Source organism: Vulpes lagopus, chromosome 1 (genome assembly GCF_018345385.1).
Source record: "Vulpes lagopus strain Blue_001 chromosome 1, ASM1834538v1, whole genome shotgun sequence".
Taxonomy (NCBI): domain Eukaryota; kingdom Metazoa; phylum Chordata; class Mammalia; order Carnivora; family Canidae; genus Vulpes; species Vulpes lagopus.
In genome coordinates, this window is record NC_054824.1 from 62783965 (window position 1) to 62805194 (window position 21230).

At 56.8% G+C, this 21230-nt stretch overlaps 1 protein-coding gene across 4 annotated transcripts; it reads right to left on the reverse strand.

Moving 5' to 3' along the window:
- Positions 1-654: 654 nt before the first annotated feature.
- Positions 655-16650, reverse strand: MDFI (MyoD family inhibitor). Of its 4 annotated transcripts, none has more exons than XM_041762179.1 (5): positions 16492-16650; positions 14577-14663; positions 7085-7267; positions 4144-4368; positions 655-1403 (listed from the first exon to the last, which is right to left on the reverse strand). In XM_041762179.1, the coding sequence occupies exons 1-5, from the start codon at positions 16595-16597 to the stop codon at positions 1147-1149; spliced, it is 858 nt and encodes a 285-aa protein (XP_041618113.1). In that variant the 5' UTR covers positions 16598-16650; the 3' UTR covers positions 655-1146. The 4 variants fall into 4 exon arrangements, with proteins under 4 accessions (XP_041618113.1, XP_041618141.1, XP_041618132.1 ...); XM_041762207.1 differs by lacking the exon at positions 16492-16650 and adding an exon at positions 16164-16401; XM_041762198.1 differs by lacking the exon at positions 16492-16650 and adding an exon at positions 15478-16093.
- Between the last annotated feature and the right edge of the window lie 4580 nt (positions 16651-21230).

Here is a 21230-nt window from a genome sequence, read left to right on the forward strand (position 1 = left end):
CAGTCCTGCCAGCCCTCCTCCCTGTGGAAGCTCCCTCTCCCCCAGGGGAGCCCTGCGGGGCTCAGGGCTACCCTCTCCACAGACATCAAGGGTGCTGGCCTTGAGGCTTCCGCTTATGGCCTCCGAGGCTTCTGCTAGTCCTGCAGGTCTTCTTCTCTCTCAGGCCCTCTGACAGGGCACTGAGGCTGGGCCAAGTGACCCCCCACTTGGGCCATATTTGCCTCCCAGCGCAGCCCAGGAGCAAGCCCATGCTGGGCCCCGCCACAGCTGCCCCCACCCTGGGCACTGCTCTGCCACCAACACAGGCAGCACCCAAGCCTCGGAGCCATCATGGGGAAGGGCGGGGAAGGGCTTCAAGAAGCAGGAGTCAGCAGGAGATTAATTAATCAAAACCCGAACACATCTGTTGTTAATTAATTCTATGCCAAGGGTTAACTCTTCCCTCCCTGGGCTTTCCCTTCCCTTTGGTGGAAGAGGGAAATCATGGTGGGGAGTGGTACGCCTCTTCTTCCTGCCTTCGTGGGAACATGAAGGAGGGAAGGGACCCCAGAGGGCAGGGAGGCCCCCTCTACCATTTGGGTGCTTGGTGTGTGTGCTGGGGTGGGTGTGTGTGTTTGCTTTGGAGATGCGCAGTCCACGGACACTACTCGTGAGTGCTGAAAGATCTGAGATGGACAAATAACTTTATTTACAGCAACAAATAGAACATACCCTCCCTCCATTCCCTCCCTCTTCCCTTCCAGTCTTTTCTATACCCTTCCTGTCCCTCGTGGCCCAGCCCTGCCCTCTGGGGGACCTCGGGGGTCACTGTAAGAGTCAGGCCCCCATGAGGGCCCGGGAAGGAGACTGGGCAGGGGCTCGGCCCAGAGCAGGCTGGGGTGTCTCACTTCACATTTTGCTGTCATCCGAGCCAGAGGCGGGAGGCGGGCCCCAGGGGCAGGGAGAGGTAGAGAAGCGCACAGCCCACCGGCGCCGCCCCCCTCTCCCCGGTTCCTGCCCCCCTCCTGCCTTCACAGTGTTCAGCGGCCCAGGCCCCAAGGGTCCCCACACCGCTAGGAGGCAGCGGCGCTGCGGGGTGGGGGGGGCCTCCCTCCTCGGAGCTGGCCGGGGCACATCCCCCCCAGCCCCAGCCCTGGCGGGGCGGCGTCAGGAGGAGAAGCAGAGCCCGCAGCACTCCATGCAGATCTCCAGGCAGTCGGCGGACTCGCAGCAGGCGTCCACGATGCCGCAGTCCAGGTCGCAGGGCAGGTCGCAGTCGGCGCACTCGCCCGAGCCGCAGCAGCAGCAGCAGAGGCACGAGTCCTCGGAGCTGCAGGAGCCGCACGTGGCGCAGTCCAGGACGATGTTACACAGCGTCAGGAACTCGCAGAACAAGCAGGACAGGATGCAGTGGACACAGCAGTCTGCGGGCGTGGGGGTGGGGGACAGGGCCGGTGAGACGGCCAGGGCCAGGAACCCATCCACAGAGGGCTCACCCAGTGCGTGGCTACCCTCCCCTTGCTCCTGCGCCGAAAGAGGGATGAGATGAGGGGCTCAGCTCCCCTCTGGCTGATGACCCCAAGGAACAGAGTTACATGCATGCACCTGCCTCGTTCCCTGCAGAGCGGGGCTCTGAGCCCAGGCGGTCTGGATTCAGAGTCCCTGCTCTTCCTCATCCTTAGTCATTTATTTAACAAACCCACGTGGTCCCAGGTCCCAGGCACTGTTCTAAGTGTTGGGCATGAATGGAACTCATTTAAATTTGGCAACAACTCCATGAGATGGGGCTACTATTAGCCCCACTCTACAGATGAAGAAACTATGTGAAGCACATAGAAGTCGCTTCAAAATATACCCAGAATCCTCCCATTCTGCTCATCTCTCACCCAGGCAACTGCAAAAGTATTCTCACTGGTCATCCCAGTCCCTACCTTTGACTACCCTTCCCTGCATCTACTCCCCACACATCAGCCCAGAGGGACCCTTGCAAAAGGTTGGCAGAGTGCATCCCTCCTGTGCTCAGAACCCTCCAGTGGCTTCCACCTCCCTAGAAGTAAGATCTGGTCTCCTCCCACACTCTTGTCTCCTGAATCACTGCAGTGGTCTTCCGAGACCACCCTCTTTAAAACTGCAACCTGCTGCCACACCCCAGCACCCTTAGCCCCTTGCCCTGGGCTGCTTCGCCTTTCCTGGGAAGGACTTAGCACCTTCCACACCACTGCACAGCTTTCTCCTCCTACTGAAACGTAAGCACCACAAGGAGAGGCATCTTTGTTCGTTGTAGTCACCGATACGTTACAAGACCCTAGAAAGCACCTGACATTGAGGGGCTGAGTACATAAATGGTAAGTGAATTAATGCAGGAGCCTACCCGTGGACAGACAGCTGGTAAGTGATGGAGCTGGGAACCGAAACCAGGCAGGCTGGCTCCGAACCACTCTGTGCGCTGCCAGGATGCTGAGTTGGCATCCCTCCCAGAGGCTGGGCATGCAGCAGAGCATCCAGTTCCCCTGACCAGGTGTGCCCCTGGCACAAGGCTGCTGGTCCTGAGGGAGTCCCACATGCCATAGAGGGTCTGACTCTCTCACCCCATTTCCGTGTAATGGGACTGGGGTCTTGCACAGCTAGAACCCCTGCAAACTACCTGTAAACTGAACAGGGGAGTTCTCTTCCAATGCAAATCCAATGAAGCCACTTCCTTGTTTAAAATCCTTCAATGGAAAAAAAAAAAAATAAAAAAATAAAATCCTTCAATGGCTCCCTATTGCCCTCCAGATAAACACTTTTTTTTTTTTTTTTTTAAGAGAGAGAGAGCAAGAAAGCACTCCTGTGGGCCCACCCGGAGCATGGGGTGAGGGGCAGAGGAAGAGAGAGAATCTTAAGCAGGATCCATACCCAGCATGGAGCTGGAGGCAGGGCTCAGTTCCAGAACCCCGAGGTCATGGCCTGGGCCGAAATCAAGTCAGCCCCTTAACCGACTGAGCCCCCAGATGCCCCTTACGCTCCAGATAAAGTCTAGGTCTGATGCACAGTTCATAAGGTGCCTCCCACCCCCACAGCCCCTGCCTGCTTGGAGTTTCACCTCTCTCCATTCCTCACCTAGACTTTGATAATCTAGCCAAACTAGCCATTTCTCCCTTCTATGCTAATGCTCCCCTGGCTGGATCCTCCTAGTGACCCCCCCTTTTTTTTTTCCTAGTGACTCTTTAAGCCTTGCTCAGACACCTCCAGAGTTTTCCCAGACTCCCGTCCTCAGCTTTCTAGGCTGGTGTGGGTGTCCCCTGTGTTTGCATAATGTCCTGTGTGTGGTTTTATCACTGTATTTATCACCCCATATGGTCATTACCTGTTTGTCTTTCTCATGAGAGCTTTATGAGGCCAGGGACTGGGTACCCAGCCCATAGCACAGTACCCGGCTCACAGCAGATGCCCAGTACATTTAAATGGATGAATATTCCCTTCATAATTAAGACTGGTGAGCAGAATCTGCCCTGTGGGAAGGCTGATGAACACATTCCATGCAAATGTGTACACTGAATCCTGTTTGCAGAAGACCAGGCTGGCATTGCCCAACGTGGACAGGACTCACTCAGAACTTCTGGGGTGAAGGTCAAGTACCACTTGACCCACACTGAACTGATGCCTGGTGGGGCAGGGAAGCCGGCTGCCCAGGGTGGCCCAGCAGAGGACCCTCGTGTTACCAGAACAATGGCTAGTGTATCTGGGTTCTCTGACTTCCTGTCATACCCCCAATTAATATCTGATGGTGCATCCTTTTATTATGCTCTCACTAAACAGATGGTCCACTCCTTGAGGAAAATTTTGTTTCCAGAAATTGACTGGCTTATGCTGGCTCAGCCCAGATGGTTTTGTTCCTTGTTACAGCAATTCTGGGAGAGCATGGACGGGAAGGGATTAGTCTTGAGAACAGAGCTATGCCTCACTTTACCCAGCAGGTGTAAATTGCCAGATTCCCTGGAGGCAGTGTGAACACCGGGTCTCCTGGGCCCCACCCGGAGGTTCAGATCCCTTTGGCCTGGAGTGGGGCTGAGCCTGCAAGTAACCAGCAACTTGGTAAGGGTGCTGCTGCTCGTCCCTGCATCATGCTTGGAGGCGCCCAACTTGGAAGGCCTTGTCTAGGGAGAGCGGGGATGGGGTGCTTACCTTCCTGCGCCTGGAGGGGGATCTGGGAGGCAGTAGATTTGGTGCTGCTCTTACTCTTCTTGCTGCCCTGGCTGGCCAGAGATGGGTGCGTCTGCAACTTCCGGTGGGCCTTAGGGCCACCCAGGGCACCATTCCCTGCCCGCCTAGTGCTGTTCAGCTCTGAGGGGTGGCCTGAGCCATTCGCCACTAGTGGGGTGCAGCCCAAGGGGTTCCCCTGAGGCTGGCCTAGAGAGATGATGAGAAAGATTAATGGGGGTGAGGGTGGGGGGCGCCCAACCTCCCAGAGCTCTGCCCCAATCCTGCCTTCTTTATTCTTAGATACACCACGGGTCACCTAGCCAGCCCTCTATTCTGCAGATGGGGAAACTGAGGCCCAGAGAACAGAACTGACTTGCCCAGAGGCACATCAGGAAATAGTAGAGTTGAGCCTGTCTTTTCTGGAAAAGACAGAGGTGCAAGGCAAGAGCAGAGGCTCAAAGCCCCGGATCCCACCATCTTATCCCATGTGAAATCCACTCTTCTGCTCTTGGGGTCCTGGGGTTTTGGCAGGAGTGGCAGTGGTCAGGGAGGAGGGATAAGGACTGTTTGGCTGGGGTGCAGAGGACAGCAGTGAAGCAGTTAACCTTCACCTCGGCCCCTGCCAAGCCCCCAGCTGTTTTTGCCCTTGGTGTGCTGGGTGATTTATTGGAAACATCTGTTTGGAGATGAACGCCCTGGCCCTGGACTCCAGGGGCACCTCAGAGGAGCCCCTCTATCTCCTCTTCCACTTCAACTCCCCTGCCCTGTCTGCTTTTGTGGGGTGACTGGCAGAAAGAACCTAGTAGAGGGCCCAGAATGAGGGGGGAAAGTAGGTAAGAGATGCCCATGGGGAGATCCCTGAGGTCAGGAACTCTCTGAGTCCCCATCCCAGGCTGAGGGACCAAGCTTCAGCTTCATCACTGGGGTACAGAGAAGCTGGGGATAAAGCACCCAGTTCCTTCCTTACACTAGATTTGCTCACCTGAATGGTGTGGTTCTGTTTGCAAGAGATGGGGGCAGACGTGTGAGTGTGTGTGTGTGTGTGTGTGTGTGTATGTGTGTGTGTGTGTGTAGGAAGGGACTGAGAAGGGGACGTGGAGAGCTCTGGGACACCTCAGTCGCTCAGGGCTGCTGGCTCCTGGGTGGCACCCTCTGTAAATGCCTAAATGTCGGGCACTTTCATCCCATAGGCATGGGGGTCTGGGTCCCTGACTCCCTCCAGTCCAGGCCTCTGGGTTTGAACTGTAGGAGAAGGAGGTGTCTTGGAGGGTGGTGCTGGAGGTTGCAGACAGGGGAAGGTGGCCTCAGTGCTTCCCCTGCCGGAGAGGGCTGGGCCTGCTGAAAAATGGTTGTAGTGACATCACATCACGGAGCACTTCCTGCCTGCCAGCCACTCTTCTGAGTGCCTGATGTGCCATTCTCTCACGAACCCTCTCAGTTTCTCCCTAGGGCAGTATCCACCTTTCACAGAGGAGGGAACTGGGTCCCAGAGAAGCAGAGTAACTTGTTCACTGTCCCACAGCCCTGAGAGGGTAAAACTTGCCCAAAGTTCCACAGCTAGGAAGTGGGGCGAGGATAGGATGGAGGTGAGGGGAAGGAGCTGAAGGCTAGGTGGGGAGTCAGGGGAGGATGGGGCTCTGGAGAAGCTCCACGCTGGGAGCAGCCTCTGGCCCTGAGGTGTGGCTGGTGCCTGCATCTGGGTAAACAGGGGGAAGGCCAGGGGAAGCAGCCAGGCCTGAATCATCCTGCTCCCACCTCTTGGCCCCAAGGCGGGAGACCAGCCTGAGTCCTCGGCCAGCTTCCGTGCCCCCTGCCCTGATGCCTACACATGGGCACGGTGGCCAGAGGGCGGGAGTGTGTGGTGAGGCTGAGGGCCCTGGGAGGTTCGGACAGACACAGAGCTTGCTGTGGCCATGGCCGTGGGGGTGGCCATGGGGACTGAGTCACAGAACAAACACTTGGGCCCCTAGACACAGAGGTGTCTGTCCAACTCCCATCCAGGCCCCCTCCTCTGTGGCCACGGCGCTGACCTCTTTCTCTCAATTCTGCTGGTGGGTGTGTCTAGAGGAGGCTGAGGGCAGTGCGCTAGCAGGGTTTAGTAACCCTGACTTCCAGGGAGTCCAACTTAGCCCCAGATGCCCTGGCAGAAGGCGGCTCCCTGCTCAGCCACGCCAGCTGAGCAGACAGGCAGAGGAAAGAGCACTGAGCCAGGAGACCCGAGTTCCCCGGCTGTGTCCAGGCTGCGTGGTTCTGTGCGCCTCGGTTTCCTCACCTGTAAAATGGACCTGGCGCTGGCCATCCTGCTGCCTCACTACAGGCTGGTTTGAGGAGTTTGTGAGGCATCATTCAGGGAAAGAAGGCTGGAAAGTGCAAATGTGTCTATAGATTTTGTGACCCCTATTATTAATTACAAATGGCTCTGGCTGCCTCCTCCCCTGCTCGTGAGGGTGACGGGGAAGAGTTCTCTCCCTCCCAGGACCGCCGTGGAGGCCTTGAGACAAGCCTGGGAATAGGCTCCTTTCTGTTCAGATTAGCTAGGGGCTTCTCTCTTTCCTTTTCACCCTGGATCCCCTGAAGGGTGGGCTGTAGCGGGCTCTGGCTTCTGGCCCTCAGCACCCCCAGCTCTCTTCCTCCTTTCATACGGCCCCACGCCCTCTTGTCTTGAACCATATTGCCTGGAGCCCGTCCACGCTCCTTGTGAACTGATGTTATACTCATTATTTTGTATGTGAAGGGCTCTTTCCTAGACAGCAAGGGCACTGACAGTGTGCTACACCTTTTCATTGCCCACACTTTGAGGCACTGGCCCCGTGCTAGGCTCCCGCGGGCACCCACCGTGTTGCTGCCAGCCCGTATGGATAGGATGCCCCTAGGGCAACCCCTACATGTTACCACTCCCACCCCCTGGCCCTCCAGGACTCACGTGTCACAGCTTCTGTGGGGACATGGAGGTCAGTGCTGTCCAGGGCCTGAGGGGCCCCAGGGCCATTGCCTTGGGGCATGGGGGGCGCCGCCTCCTCCAGGGAGCCCTCCTCTAGCGCTGCCTCCAAAGGGTGAGTGGATCCTGTTACTACCTCCAGCCCAGGCAAGAGGGATGGGGTCTGGGCTGGAGAAAAAACACACGACCAAGGTATATTTTCCTGGTGCCCTCCTGTCTGCCCGGCCCTGGTCCCCTTCCCACAGCCCAGAATGCCATGTGCCCTCATTCCTGGTCTCTTTATACCAGCTACCCAGCCCTTACCCTCTCTGGCAATAGTGCCAGACTCCAAAATAGAAAGCTGCCAAAACACAAGCCACGAGTGGTCAAGAGTGTGTGTATCTATGTGTGTACATGAGCGTGTGCACGTGGGTCTGTGTGTTCATGGGGGAGAGGGGCCAGGGATGTGCAGTAGAAAGGAGGGAAGTGGGGAGAAACATGGCACAGGAGAGGACAGACAAGGATGGAGACACAGGGACAGGGAAAGAGTCAAAGGAAAGGTAAGAAGGAGGGACAGACAGCATCAGAAGGCAGGATTGGGCACCGGAGGAGGGGTCCCCCAGAAGCCCCGTGACACAGGCCTGGAACAGGAAGGAGACTCAGCAGAGACTCCATGAGGGGGAGGCAGGGGTGACAGAGAAGGGAGTGTGCTGTACGAGCAGGGCCAGAGGGACAGGCAGCGAGAAGCCAGGTCAGGGAGAGAGCATGATAGCAGGAGAGAGGTTCAGAGACCTGGGGGTGAGGAGAAGGATGGGCCAGGCAGGAAGGGAGGCAGGGAGCCGGCCCAAGACACTGGGAAGAGGCGGACCGCAGCCACATGTAATTACAGTGACCAGCTCGGCCCCTCTGTGCAGGGTGGGCGGAAGGCAGAAATGGAGCCACCTTCAAACCCACTGCTCCTGAGGCAGCAGGACTAGGCCCCCTGGGCCCAGGGGAAGAGGAGTAGGGGGTTGGGAGTGGGGACCCAAGCAGAAAGGGGCTTGAACTCCCAACTCTTACTTAGCACCACCAGGGTTGCAGGAAGGTCTGAGGGTAAGGGGGGAGAAGGAAGGCAAGTCAGGGGTCATGGGGCTCGGGGCCAGGCTAGCCATTCCAGGGTGTAGGGTGCATCCTGAGCCTCTCATCAGAACCCCCAGTTGTACACTCAGGGTGACAGGGGCTTCGACAGGGTGTTGAAGGCATATACCCACTATATGCCATGTTGAGAGCAGGGCAGACACGGAAATGAGACTCAGAGAAACACAGACACCACGAGGGCACAGGGAGAGGAGAGCCACAGGCAATGGTGGAGAAAAAGAAAGGGCAAGAACCCAGAGCGTAAATGATCAACACCCGCCTCGTCACACACCACACAAAGTGACCAAGAGAGAGACACGCCCTGGGCGACCGAGAGAGATAGACAAAAGACTAGTCTTAGAAATAGAAACAGACTCAATCACAGAGAACGCAGGCGCCTGCATGTGTTGGCCTTCGTCTCCCTTCTGTCTCCAGATGAAGGCCAGGCCAAGAGAGAAGGCCCGGAGAAGGCCACCCTTAGAGGAGCCAGTGAAGGTGGGGCCTGTAGGGCAGAGGGGCTGGGAGCAGCCTGAGGGGAGGGCACCACTCAGGGGCTCAGCTGCACTGGTGGCCCTGAGCAAGCCCTGTTCCAAAGATCCCCATCCCCCATGCAAGGGGGCCCAGGCCCCAGGGGGCCCAAGGAGGCAGCAGAGAGAACAGCAGGCTTGAGGGATGTGCTTACACCTGCCTAGGAAAACCCAGCAGAGACAGGTGTTGGGGTGGGAGAGGGGCCCAGGACTCCTGCAAGCTCTGGAGGGCTGCAGAGTTATATGCTGGGCACCCCTCATGGTGACCTCGGCTGCTCCAGGGAGGCAGGGGTCAGTTCTGTCCTGCCCCATCCACTCTTTGGGCCAGTTGAGAGCCCCCTCACTACTGGGCTAATGAGTGGGGAGTCAAATGGCTTTGGAAGATCTCCGGGCTGGGACAAGGGGAGCAGGTGAGGACATCCAGGGAGGAGCGATGCCTGCTGGCTGGTGCCTCTCCCAGCCCGAAGCCTGGTCTACAACAGGTCAGCTGTGGTTCCTGGGGGCTAAGACCAAGCTGGCTTGAAGAAAGAGGCTCAGAGCTTCTGAGGAAGGGAGGGGCCTTCCCCGGGTCCAGCCTCTGGCCCTAGAGGCACCGTGCCACGGCTGGACAGGCAGCGCTGTCTCTCCTGCATGTGGTATAATGTAAAAGGCCTGAGTGAGGAGCTCGGAGATCCAAGCCCTGGCTTTTAGCACTAAGCAACTTGGCCAAGTTACCAGGACTTGTGTTCCTTTGTATGTAAAGGGTGGGGAGGAGGGTCCTCATGCTTGTCCTTCAGGGTTTCCTAGAGTAAATGAACTGCTCAGTAGTGCCCTGGCATGTAGGGGCCATTCATGAAACCTTTCCATCCACCCACCTACCTTCCTTCCTTCCTTCCTTCCTTCCTTCCTTCCTTCCTTCCTTCTTTCCTTTTTCCCTCTCTGCACTGTTTGGTTTACCATTTATTAAGCAGCTATTATGCACCTTGCAATAGGTCAAGTGCTAGGTAGACCAAAGCAAGGAAGAGGGGGGCCCTGTCTCAGGGGTTCTCTGCGGTGGCTGGTGGGCAGTCTCAAACACTGTGGGGCAGGAGGTACACTAGGGCTGTGGAAGCTCAGAAGATGGGCACCCATCCCGGGGGTGTGCATGCATGTGTGTGCGTGTGCACATGCGTGTGTGTGTGTGTGTGTGTGTGTGCATGCACAAGCATGTATCCAGGAGGCTTCCTGGAGAAGATGGTGCCCATCCTGGGTCTTGAATGATAATCAGCAAAGAAAGAAAAAAGGGCATTTCAAGAAGAGCAGCAGGGTGAGCGGCTGCAGCATGAACAAGGGAAGCCACAGCCATTGGAGGTGTTGAGGCCAGTTGGGGAGCCTAGAGAGCCCGGACCTCACGGTCACGTCCTAGGCTTTCTCCTGAGGTCACTGGGGTGCACACTGATGACACCATCAATCCTGTAGTAGAAGGAGCAGGGATTGCAGCTTTCTTGGCCTACAGGGCCAAGAAAGGGTTGGAGAGGGATGAAGGCAAGACAGAGGGGTTAGGGAGACTCGTCCCCATTTCTGCCCTCCTTCCCCACTGTCGCCACTCTCTGGCAGTCTCTCCTTGTGGGTCACCTCCAGGGCTGGTGACCTTGAGGCCGATGGGGGCAGCTAGTTAGAGAGCCTGGACCAAGTCCTGAGTAGGCCCTCCTGCAGGAAACCTGCCATTCTAGGACGAGCCTCAGACGGGGGACAGATATCAGAGAGGAAAGACAATCCAGTGCAGTCACCTTGACCTGGAAACACAGAGGCACAGACCTCCTGGAGCCAGAAGGGGACTCAGCAGATGTGACACTAAGGGCCTAAGAGGAACCCGTGCTAAGTGGCTAGAGACACAGAAGCAGAATGAGAATGGGAAGGCATCAAGCTCAGGGGAAGACCTGAGCTATGAAGGAGATACTACCCAGAGGGCCTGGTGCCAAGAAACAGCTCTCCCTAGAAGCGCATGGAGCAGAAAAGTCAGACAAAAGGTGGAGCCCAAGTGCTCAACCATCAAGAGAACAAAAGAGCCTCATTTTGCTTCTTGGGACCAGGAGCCCCTGCTCGTCAGCCACAGAGGAACATCTCTGTGGAGAAGCTCCCATAAGAATGCTCGAGAGGGTAGAAATGCAGCATGGGCTAGAGGGAAGCAGTCGCCAGCAAAGGCCAAGGATTCTTACATGGATGCACAATTCATGTTTGGCAAAAAGGGGCCTGCCAAGGAGGGCAGGAAGTGGGGGTGGGATGCTGGCGTCCCTGGTTAGGGCCCCATCCTCTCTGGAGGCACCACCTGCCCGCCCAGCTATATATACCTGCTCCATTTGTCCAGAGAGCACTTTTTTCTAATGTTCACAGGGGGCCATACACGATATACTGGTGGCATCTCTGAGCAGAAGCCCCAGCCCCGCACCTCTTTCTAGGGTCTCCATCTACAAGAGAGAATGCAGAAAGGCAGCAGCCCCTTTGCCTCAATATACTATCTTCTGTAACACAGGTTAGGGTTTGAGCCAATGCCCTGAGTTCTGGAAGGACCTCCCAGAATGGAGTGGGAAAGTCCTGTTTAAATCCACAAGCATGGGGCGCCTGTATGGCTCAGTTGGTTAAGCGTCTACCTTTGGCTCAGGTCATGAACTCAGAGTCCTGGGATCGAGTCCCACATTGGACTCCTTGCTCAGCAGGGAGTCTGCTTCTCCCTCTCCCTATGGCCCTCCCCCATGCTTGTGCCCACTCTCTCACTGTCTCAAATAAATAAATTAAATCTCAAAAAAGAAAAATCCATAGCCCAAGAGGGAAGGCCAAGAGACTCACAGCTTCAGCAGGAGCCCACAGCCTCCTGCTGTCCACCAAAGTAAGAGGTGTTCCTGGACCGAGGAATGGGGGGGACCTCTTTCAGGTGGGATGGGTTCACTCCAAGCCTGTTAAGTGCCCACAGGGCCTTTGTTCTGGAGCAACAATCTCTGGTGGCTCAAACCCAGACCTCTCCATTGTCTTGTGAACAGAGGATCCGAGCGTCCCCCTTGGAGCGCTGACTATCTCTGGAGAGGGCCAGAACTTCTCCACTCAGAGAGCAGTGACTGGAATCCCACACTCCAGTCTCTCCTTGGCCTGGTATTCAAGGGCTCAGTCTATATCTTCAATATGATGAATGGACAGAGATCCTGTGTTCCAGGCAGCCTGACCTCTCCATGGCCCCAGGTCACCACTGGGCCTTCTGACCATGCTCCAATCCACCCATTCTCATATTGTTCCTCTTGACCAGAAGGTTCTAACCCTCTTCTTTCCCACTCCCCTAATCAAACCGGTCCTTCAGGGCTCAGCTCTAGCTCCTCTTCTTCAAGCAAGCCTTCCCCTGACACTCAAGCCAACGGTCCCTCCTTGGAGTGGCCCATCTACTGAGGACTTAGCACCAACCTAGCCATCCTCTTGTTACTTAGGACTGGGGAGTGGGAAGTTCTGGCAGTAAGCATTCAGCAAATGTCTGGCGGTGAGAACTGAGTCCTGGAATTTAGGATGCCCCAGGTTAGGGCAAGAAAAGAATGAGGGGGTGAGGACTGGGGGGGGGTGGGCTCCAAACCCCAAGAAGGAGAGAATGTGGGCTCACTGGATGCACACTTGTGACATACTAGTCACAATCCTGGCCACCAGGCTGAGGACTGAAGAGGGCCTGAGCTGGCCAGTTAGGCTGGGTTGGGTTGGTTTTATTTTAGGTCTGAAGGCTCCAATTCCCCAGGAAATTCAATTGAGAACCAAGAGCTGGAATGTGACGCCTCAGTGCTGGACAGAAATCTTCTGTGGGTTAGGGAGCCAGGCTCTCCAGGGCTCACAGGGTGGAGTGGGGAGGAGGCACTGGGGGAGCCGAGGGTGTGGGGGCTTGGCCACTTGCCCCAATCAGAGGTGCCCCAAGTCCCCTCGCACCCTGTCTGCATCTGGGGCAGTTGAGGGGGGGGTGACTTCCTCCCTGGCAGTGCTGCCAGCCGGGGGCCCCAGGAGCAGTGCTATGGCCTGGCTGGCTGTTCAGCACTCAGCAGGGAGTGTGGGGGACTCTGGTCTCCGCTTCAGGCGGCTGTGGGGTTTTGGCTGGGTCTCTTGCGGTTTGGGCTTCCTGGGCAGCAGGGTTCATTCTCCCAAGGCGGCAGAGCCAGGCCTCCTCACATTATGAAAGCCACATTGTCTGGCCCAGCCCAGGCTGGGGAGGGGGCTCTCTGGGCTGCTGGAAGGGTGGGGGGAGGGTTCCTCAAGTTACAGACTGGGGCTTACCCCTCCAGGTGGCCCACCCTGCCCCAGAACATTGAGTCCCCAGCTCCCTGCTGAGCCTCAGAATGGGTCACACGGAAGAGCACATCTTGCAAGGAGGTAGTAGGTGACAGAGCAGAGAAAAAGGAGAAGTGGAGAAAAAAGGCAGGGCGAAGGGAGAGGGTGGAAGAGAGGCCCAGAAAGTGGAGCGGGGAGGGGGGTGGTCAGTGAGAGAGGCCAAGAGGGAGAGAGGTTCTCAGAGAGAAAGATCCTTCCCGGTCCCGCCCCAACCTCTCTCTCCAGGCTGAAAGAAGTGCACTTCTTGGAGAAGCTCATCCCCCAGAAGTCTCTGCTCCAGGGGCCCCACGAAGAGGAGAGAATCTGAGGCTGGGGGGAGGGGGGGATGCTCAGCAGACACATTAGTCCCATGTATGTGCTGGCCCTTGGCCAGACATCTCCCACTTGTCCTCACCCTGCTGTAGGAGACACCCCACCAGGCCTGGCTTGGGTGTGCACTAGGTAGACGGCCTTCCCCAACAGGCACACAGGCCCCTCTGGGCAGATGTGGAGACTGAGGGCCAAAGGGGGAAGGACTTGTCCAAGGCCATCAGCCAGTTAGTGTCAGACGGAGGTCCAGGACCAGACCTTCTTTCTTATTCAGACACTCAAAGAAGGGAGAAGAGAATTGGGGTGGCTGAGGGGAAGGCAAAAGAATGAGACCAACCTACACTGGGTTTAAAGTCCAGAAATCTGGGCCTAGACTCCTGCTCTCCACTCGGTTGCCCCCGAACAAATCCCAGCTGCTCCTGACTTCTCCCTGGCCCTGCCTGCCACTGGGAGCCTCGGCCTCCACGGGTATCGCAAGGAGAAAGGTCTGAGGGCCACAGCCAGCACCCCCAGGGAGCCACAAAGCCTTCCAGGGTTGGGAGGCTCCTGCAGGAATCCCAGAGAGATTCCAGACCCCGGGAGTTGGGGGTAAGTGCATTTCACTCGGTTGGAGTGTGTGTGCGTGCGTGTGCACGCGTGCGCGCCTGCAGGGTCGGAGCGGCAGGGAACGGGCCGGGCTGGGGTGGGGAGGAAGACGAGGGAGACAAGATGGCAAGGAGGGGAGGGGCTGGGTCCTGGAGCCGCTCGAGGCGGACAAAAGTTTTCGGGAAGCGCTGCGCTCTGGCTGGGATGGGGGAAGGGAAGGCGAGAAGGACTCAGACACCCCAAGCCCCGCCTGGGGCCCCCATAAATATTTACACACTGGGCAGAAACGGTTAGGACACGAATCCCAGACGGACAGACACCGCGGTGTGTGTGTGTGTGTGTGTGTGTGTGTGTGTGTCTGGTGTTGGGAGTGGGGGTAGTTGGAGCCAATTTGGCGCAGCCGCTGTCTCCACTCGGCCCTGCCCCCATCACCCCAGCCCTCCACTCTCCTTGGACCCGGTCCCCGATTCCCAGTGTCCTCACCCCCCATCCGCACCCAAGCTCCCCGGAACCGTCTCCCCGCGTTTCAGGGAAAAGGAGTGAGGGTGCGCAAATGCCCCCACCAACTCCCCCAGCCCGCCTCCCCGCCCCCACCCCCCTTCCAGCCGCCCGCCCCGCTCCCCTCCAGCCTCGCTCTCCATCCCAGGTCCTACCTGGGCCCGGGGCGGCGCTGGGGGCACCATGGGGCGCGTCGCAGTGAGGGGGGCGCTGGCCGCTCACCTGGGACATCGGCCCGGGACCTGCAGAAAACAGGGCTCAGCGGGCGGGGCCGACCTTCCCCCGGGCGCGAGCAGGGCAGAGGGGGACGCGCAGGGGTGACCGGGCCGCCGACGCGCGCCTCCCGCGTTCCAGCGCGGCCACCGGCCGACTTACTCGTGCAAGCTGCGCGCTCCTCGCTCGGGCCGCGGGGATCACCGCGCCGGGGCTGCCATGCGCGCCTGCGGAGGGCGCCCCACCGAGGGCCGCTCGGCTCCTCGCCCTAGCCCCGCGCCCCCTCCCCTCTCACTCGCTCCTTTCCCGCATCGCGGCGCCAGCTCGCGCCGCTCGCCCCCTTCCTTCTTCCTCCTCTCTCCGGCCCCCTCGCTCCTCCCCGGCTCGCCTCTCCCCTCCCCTCTTCCCAGGCCCACCCTCTCCCCGCCCCCTCCTCGCCTTCCCCGTCGCCCCCTCCCCCCGCGTCCCGGCCCCGAGCCGCCTGGGCCGGACACGTCTGTCCGCGGGGCGCCGCGGCCCGAGCCCCCACAGGAAGCCGACTCCTCGCGTTTCCTCCGCGACCTCGGAGCCCGGCCCCGGGCTCCCCAGATCCCCGCTCGCCCCGGGCCCGGCGCCCCGAGGGGCCGCCGCAGGAGCTGCGGCTTCGCCTTCTGCCCCGAACTCTGCAAAAGTTCTCGGAGAGTCAGAGAACGAGAGAGAAACCGCTCCGACCGCAGCCGCCTCGAGGCAATTGCCTCAACGGTCGTGGCCCCAAATCTCATTGTCCCCAAGATGGGAGTGATCAAGGTCCTCGGGCCCCTTCGCCCACCCCGTAGGGCGCCGCCGGGCCTGGGGCTCACAGACCTCGTGCTCGCGCCGCCGGACGCGAGCCCCGTCCGTCCGCGAACCCCGGTTAGAGACCACCTGGCCTCCCGCGTCCCGGGGAGTCCCGAGCACCCGGCCCCCAGCCCTGCCAGCTGTGCGTGAGAAACCAGCTGCGGAGGCAGAGGGGTCCCCGAGCTCAGCCCTTCTCTGGGCTCCAGACCGGAATCCGGGGCCTTCCAGGTTGCGGTGCGCGAGGCGGGAGGAGCGAAGGGGCCCCCGCAGGCAGGGGCGGCCCGACGGCGCATCTGCGACCGTGCGCTGGTCCCTCCTGGGGCCCTGGGGACGGAAGGGGCCGCCGCCGGGCAGCGCGGGGTGGGGGAGCGCGAGGACCCTCCACGCGACGCTGGGGCCAGGGCCCGACAACCGGGCAGGGTTTGGAGCCTGCGGCCCCGCCGGGGGGGCCGGGCGCGCCGGTGGGACGAGCCTCAGGTGGGGCCGCCGCCAGGTGCCAGCTCCCGGCCGCGCTTGACCCGGCGGCCTGGGAGCCCAGCCTGGGCGCCCCACCGCGCGGCCAGCGGGCAATTAGGGAGGCGGCGGCGGCGCCGGGCCAGTTCGCCCTAGACCCCGCCTTCCCGCCGGCCCGAAGCCCGAGGCTGGGACGCGGGGGGCCGAGCGGGGGACTCGCTCTCTCCCGGCCTCCTCCGGCCCCCGCAGGCGCTACTCACGCCCTCCAAGGCCCCTGCGGCGCCGTCGCGGCCAGGACGGCGGTGGCCCCACGGTGCTCGCCGCTCTGGCTCCTCGCGGCCGCGTCCCTGCGGGGAGCCCAGGTGGCCGCGGCCGGAAGGGGGGGCCCCGGCCCGGGAGGAAGGGTCCCGCTCCCGCGGCCGGGCTCCCTGCTGCGGGGCCCTGGCCTGGCGTCCCGGGAGCCAGCCCGGATCCGGCTGCTGTCTGGGAGCTCTGGAGAGCAGAGTGGACGCCCCCTTCCTGGCAAGGGCTGAGTCACCGGGACGCACCCGCGCGGGCTCCGCGACTGCTGCATTCTTACCGGCTTACCTGGGCCTGCGGCGTGGGCCTCGCCCTCCTCCAAGGGTGGCGGTGGGGGGCAGGGGACGTTGTCTCCAGGGCAGCCCCCACCTTCTCTCTCTGTCCTCTCCTGCATATGGGGCCTCCTCCTCCTCAAGCACAGACCCTAAGTGATGCACCCCTTCTCAATCCCTATCCCCGCCCCTAAACTCTGGGTCAGCCCAGTCCTCAGCCTTACTGCTAGTCGCTGGCTTGAGCTCAGAACCCTAGGAATCTGGCCCCGTACTAATTAATATGTTTGGTTTGTTGGAAATGTGAAATATGCTCTAAATTGAATCCCACATGCCAGTTTTACAGGTGTGCTCAGTTCGTGGAAATTCAGCACAGTGAACATTTAAGGTACATGCGCTTTTTTGGTGTGCCTATGATGCTCCAATAAAAAGTTAAAAAAATGAACACTCATCAAAATCAACACTCCAGGACAGAGCGCAGTAGGATGTAATGGCCACGTGGTGGGCCTCATCCCCATGTTTCCCTGGTGAAGTCTTTTCATCTCTCTGAGCCTCCAGAGGGATCAACATTGGGGCCCTCAGGGTAGAAATCAGCCCTTTCACTGTTATCCAGGACTAGGACTAGGGTAAGATAAATGGGGCACTTAGCTAGGGTGCAAAACTTAGAAGGGTGCTGAGACAAAGAACGTTTTAATCCAATATTTTAGTATTTAAAAAAAAAGCCAGAACAGCAAATTACAGCCCTGCTGGCCAGCTGCCTGTTTTTATAAAGTTTTATTGGAACCAGGGCTGGCATTAGAGTGAAGCCAGTGAGACGGGATCATGCGAGTGCAGACTTAGATCCTGTGTTGATTTAAGATGTTGGAATTTGTGCATCGTGGATTTTTTTTTTTGCATTCATTTTGATTTTTAGACATATTGCAGGAAAATATTGTTTATCTTCGTTGCAGAGTCTTCTGATGCCCCTTTAAGTTTTGCACCCGTGCCAGGTGCCTTGATCACTCTAGGCCTTGCATACCACTCTTCCTGAAGGACCTGGCTAGGACCCTAGGGTAAAGGAGCATAGGTTGAAGTTTCCCCCTCCACTCACTCACACACAACATCAGGTGGGCTCTGCTCCCCAGCCCAGGCCTTGCTTTCCTGGAGCCCGCTGATCAGTTCAGAGTAAAATGCCAAGTCCTTACAATGGCCTCCTGCCTCCTTTAGGTGGGTTCTTCCCACCTTCACCTCCGTCTTTCTCACTCATTCCCTCTGTCCTCACTGCTTCCTGAGTTTTTCTCCTTGTCTCATGTGCTTGCCTCAGGGCCTTTGTTCTTGCTCTTTTCTCTGCTTAGAATGTGCTTCCCTGAAATCTTCCTGTGGTCTCCTTCCTTGTTTCTGCATTTCTTCTGCTTATGTTATCTTCTCAGAGAGGCCATCCCAGACCCCTCACTGTCCACTCACACCACTTTATTCTTCTTCATTGACCTTTTCACCATGTTTTCTATTACATTTTCTTGTTTATTGGCAGAAGGAAGCTCCAGGAGGGGATTCTGTTTGTCTGCTAGCATATTCCCTAGAATTGTGTCTGCCCCAGACAGCTCAATAGATAGTTCCAGTTTCACAAGAGGCTGAGGGGGAAGGGGCTAATGGAAGTCACGCAGTGAGCAAGTGGCAAAATCTGACTAAACCCCAGGTTTCCAGACTCCCAAACCAGTGCTCTTTCCAGCCTCCTGGAGCTTATTCTAATCCCTTCCCCCCAGAGCCCTCCAGGCAAGGAAGGGTGACAGTGACCCTGCACAGCTCTCCTGTATAGTCCTTTGCACACAATGCACTCACAGACCTGGCCAGGCTCCAGGCCCTGGTGTCCACCCCTTCCCACTGTCCAGCAGACATGCACAGTTCTTCCTGGCTTCCTGTTTCTGGCACAGAGCCGGTCGGGAGCGGCTGGGCTGGGCTCCGCAGCTGGACCACAGCTGTGCTCTCTACCATGCCCGGGAGAATGGGGAACAGGACATTATGGCGCAACCTCCCAGCAGAGGGCTGTGTAGAAGGGGGCGTGTTTGTGTAGCCTGGAGACTGCTAGATCTGAACCAACCCAGAACCTCCAGCTCCCCTCCCTGACTCGCTCCCTGAGGGCCACTTTGTGGGGAATGGGGCTCTAACCTCGCCCCGCCGCTTCCTGATAGAAATGCCAGCCCCTTACTAGACATTTCTAGATTTTTTGCTTCCTTGAAAATCCCCCCAGTCTGGATAGTTCATATAACCATTTTACAGATGAGGAAACTGAGGCCCAGGTAAAGTGACTTGCTAATGGCCACACAAGTAGTAGTACACGTAGCTGGGACTTGTGCCACAATTTCCGAGGCCCCAGGCAGCGCCCATTCCAATTCCTGACACGGCCTTTAGCACGTGGCGGGAACTGCTGTGTTCTTCATCATGTGTCACCACCTCCAAGCTGCTTGCTGAATATGGTGACAGGATCCCCTGCAACGCATCTCTGGCTCGTTGGTGGTTGGGGTACCAGGCACGCGGCAGAGGAGAAATGAGTTGGGTGGGTGTCAGGGAGACCCACTCGATCTGCATCCTGGTTCAGTCCCTTCTACCTAGCTCTAAATTTGATTGTGGGCAAATCACTTGAACTTTCTGAGTTGCCTGTTTGGGAAGGGGAGTTCCTACCTCGCCACTGGGGGAGAAATTAAGTGAGCACCTGGAACAACATGGTTGTGTCTCAGTAAATGTTAACTCTCTTGTCGACACTACCCTCCCCAGCGCTCGCCCAGCAGCAGGTGAGGGGAGCTTCAGAGGGCTCCCTGTCTGTTGTGCTGAGCACCAAGCCCTGCTTCCCATGGGACACGCGCAACAGCTTTTTACAGTAACTTGCCGCCAATTTAATAGTCATGGTAGTAAATACAGATTAATATTAAATACCGATATTTCTCCTGCTTCACAGATGAGGAGACCCAAACACAGAGGGGTTACATAACTTGCCCCCACAGAGGACCTCTTCCCCTTCATCCCTGTGGTAAGCTGGTTAACTGTGAGCTGTTATTCACATAGAAATGTCCTCCGTCAGTGGCATCCAAACAACAACTCCTTCTCCTCCTCCTCCTCCTCCTCCTCTTCCTCCTCCTCCTCCTCCTTCTTTTTCTTCTTCTTCTCCGTAATTCAACTTTGTAACAATTATAAGTAAACCTGTTAAAATTATCTGGACAGTGCCAGAATTTGGATATAAAAAAGTACTTTTTAAAGAGCTGTTTCAAATTTACAGCAAAATCGAGCACAAACCGCATCCACCATATATGCATATACCATTTACCATATACCCATATATCACCCAAAGTCCAGAGCCTACATTAGGGTTCACTCTCGGTGGTGCACATTCTATGGGTTTGGACAAATGTGTAATGACATATATCCAGCACTATGGTATCATACAGAGTCATTTCACTGCCTGCCCTAACCCTGAGTACCACTGGTCCCTTTCACATTTTGCCTTTTCAAGAATGTCACGTAGTTGGAATTACGTAGTTTGTAGACCCTTCAGATTGGCTTCTTTCACTTAGTAACGTGTATTTAATGTTCCTCCATGTCTTCTCATGGCTTGCTAGCTCATTTCTCGTTAGTATTGAATACTATTCCATTGTCTGGATGTGCCACAGTTTATTTTCCCGCTCACCTCCTGAAGGATATCTTGGTTGCTTCTATGTCTTGTCAATTATGAATAAAGCCATTATAAACATTCATGTGTAGGTAGACATAAGTTTTCACCTCATTTGGGTAAATACCAAGGAACATGATTGCTGCATCATATGCTAAGAGTATTTTAGTTCTGTAAGAGACTGCCAAACTTCTTCCAAAGTGGCTGTACCATTTTGCATCCCCACCAGCAGTGAATGAGAGTTCCTGTTGCTCCACATCCTCCCAACGTTTGCTATCTTCAATGTTTTGGATTTTCGCCATTCTCATGGGTGTTGGATGCAGGCATGTCCTAGATGTGTAGTGGTATCTCCTTGCTGCTTTAACTTGTGCTTCCCTAATGACATAGGATGTGGAGCATTTTTTTCATATGCTTGCTTATCATCTGTATATCTTTGTCAGTGAGGTGTCTGTTTAGATCTTTTGCCCATTTTTTGATTGGGTGCTCCATTCTCTATTGTTGAGTTTAAAGAGCTCTTTGTATTTTGGATAGTCCTTTATCAGACATGCCTTTTGCATGCAAAAGATATACAAAATTATAAACAGCTATTATAAACAGTCATGTGCAGGTAGACATAAGTTTTTATGTACTACATTATTAATTACTTTAAGTTGTCGCAAAATATATATAACATCAAAAATTTTCCACTTTGTTTTTAATTGTGCAATTCACTGGCATTCATTGCATTCAAAATGTTGTGCCAACATCACCACTATCTATTTCCAAAAGTTTTTCATCACTCCAAGCAGAAATGCTGTAACTCCTAAGCTGTAAATCCCTACAGTTAGCTTCCCAGGGTGGCTATGGCCATGACAAAGTACAAAAACTAGGTGGCTTAAAACAACAGTGATTTATTGTCTCCCCGGTTCTGGAGGCAAGCAGTCTGAAATCAAGGTGTCAGCAGAATCACATTCTCTCTGACAGCTCTAGGCAGGGCTCCTCCCTTGCCTCGTCTGGCTTCTGGTGTTTGCTGGCAATCCTGGGAGTTCCTTGGCTTATAGACACATCACTCCAGTCACATGGCTGCCTTCTCCCTGTCTTCACATCATCTTCCCTCTGTGTATGTGTGTTTCTGTGTC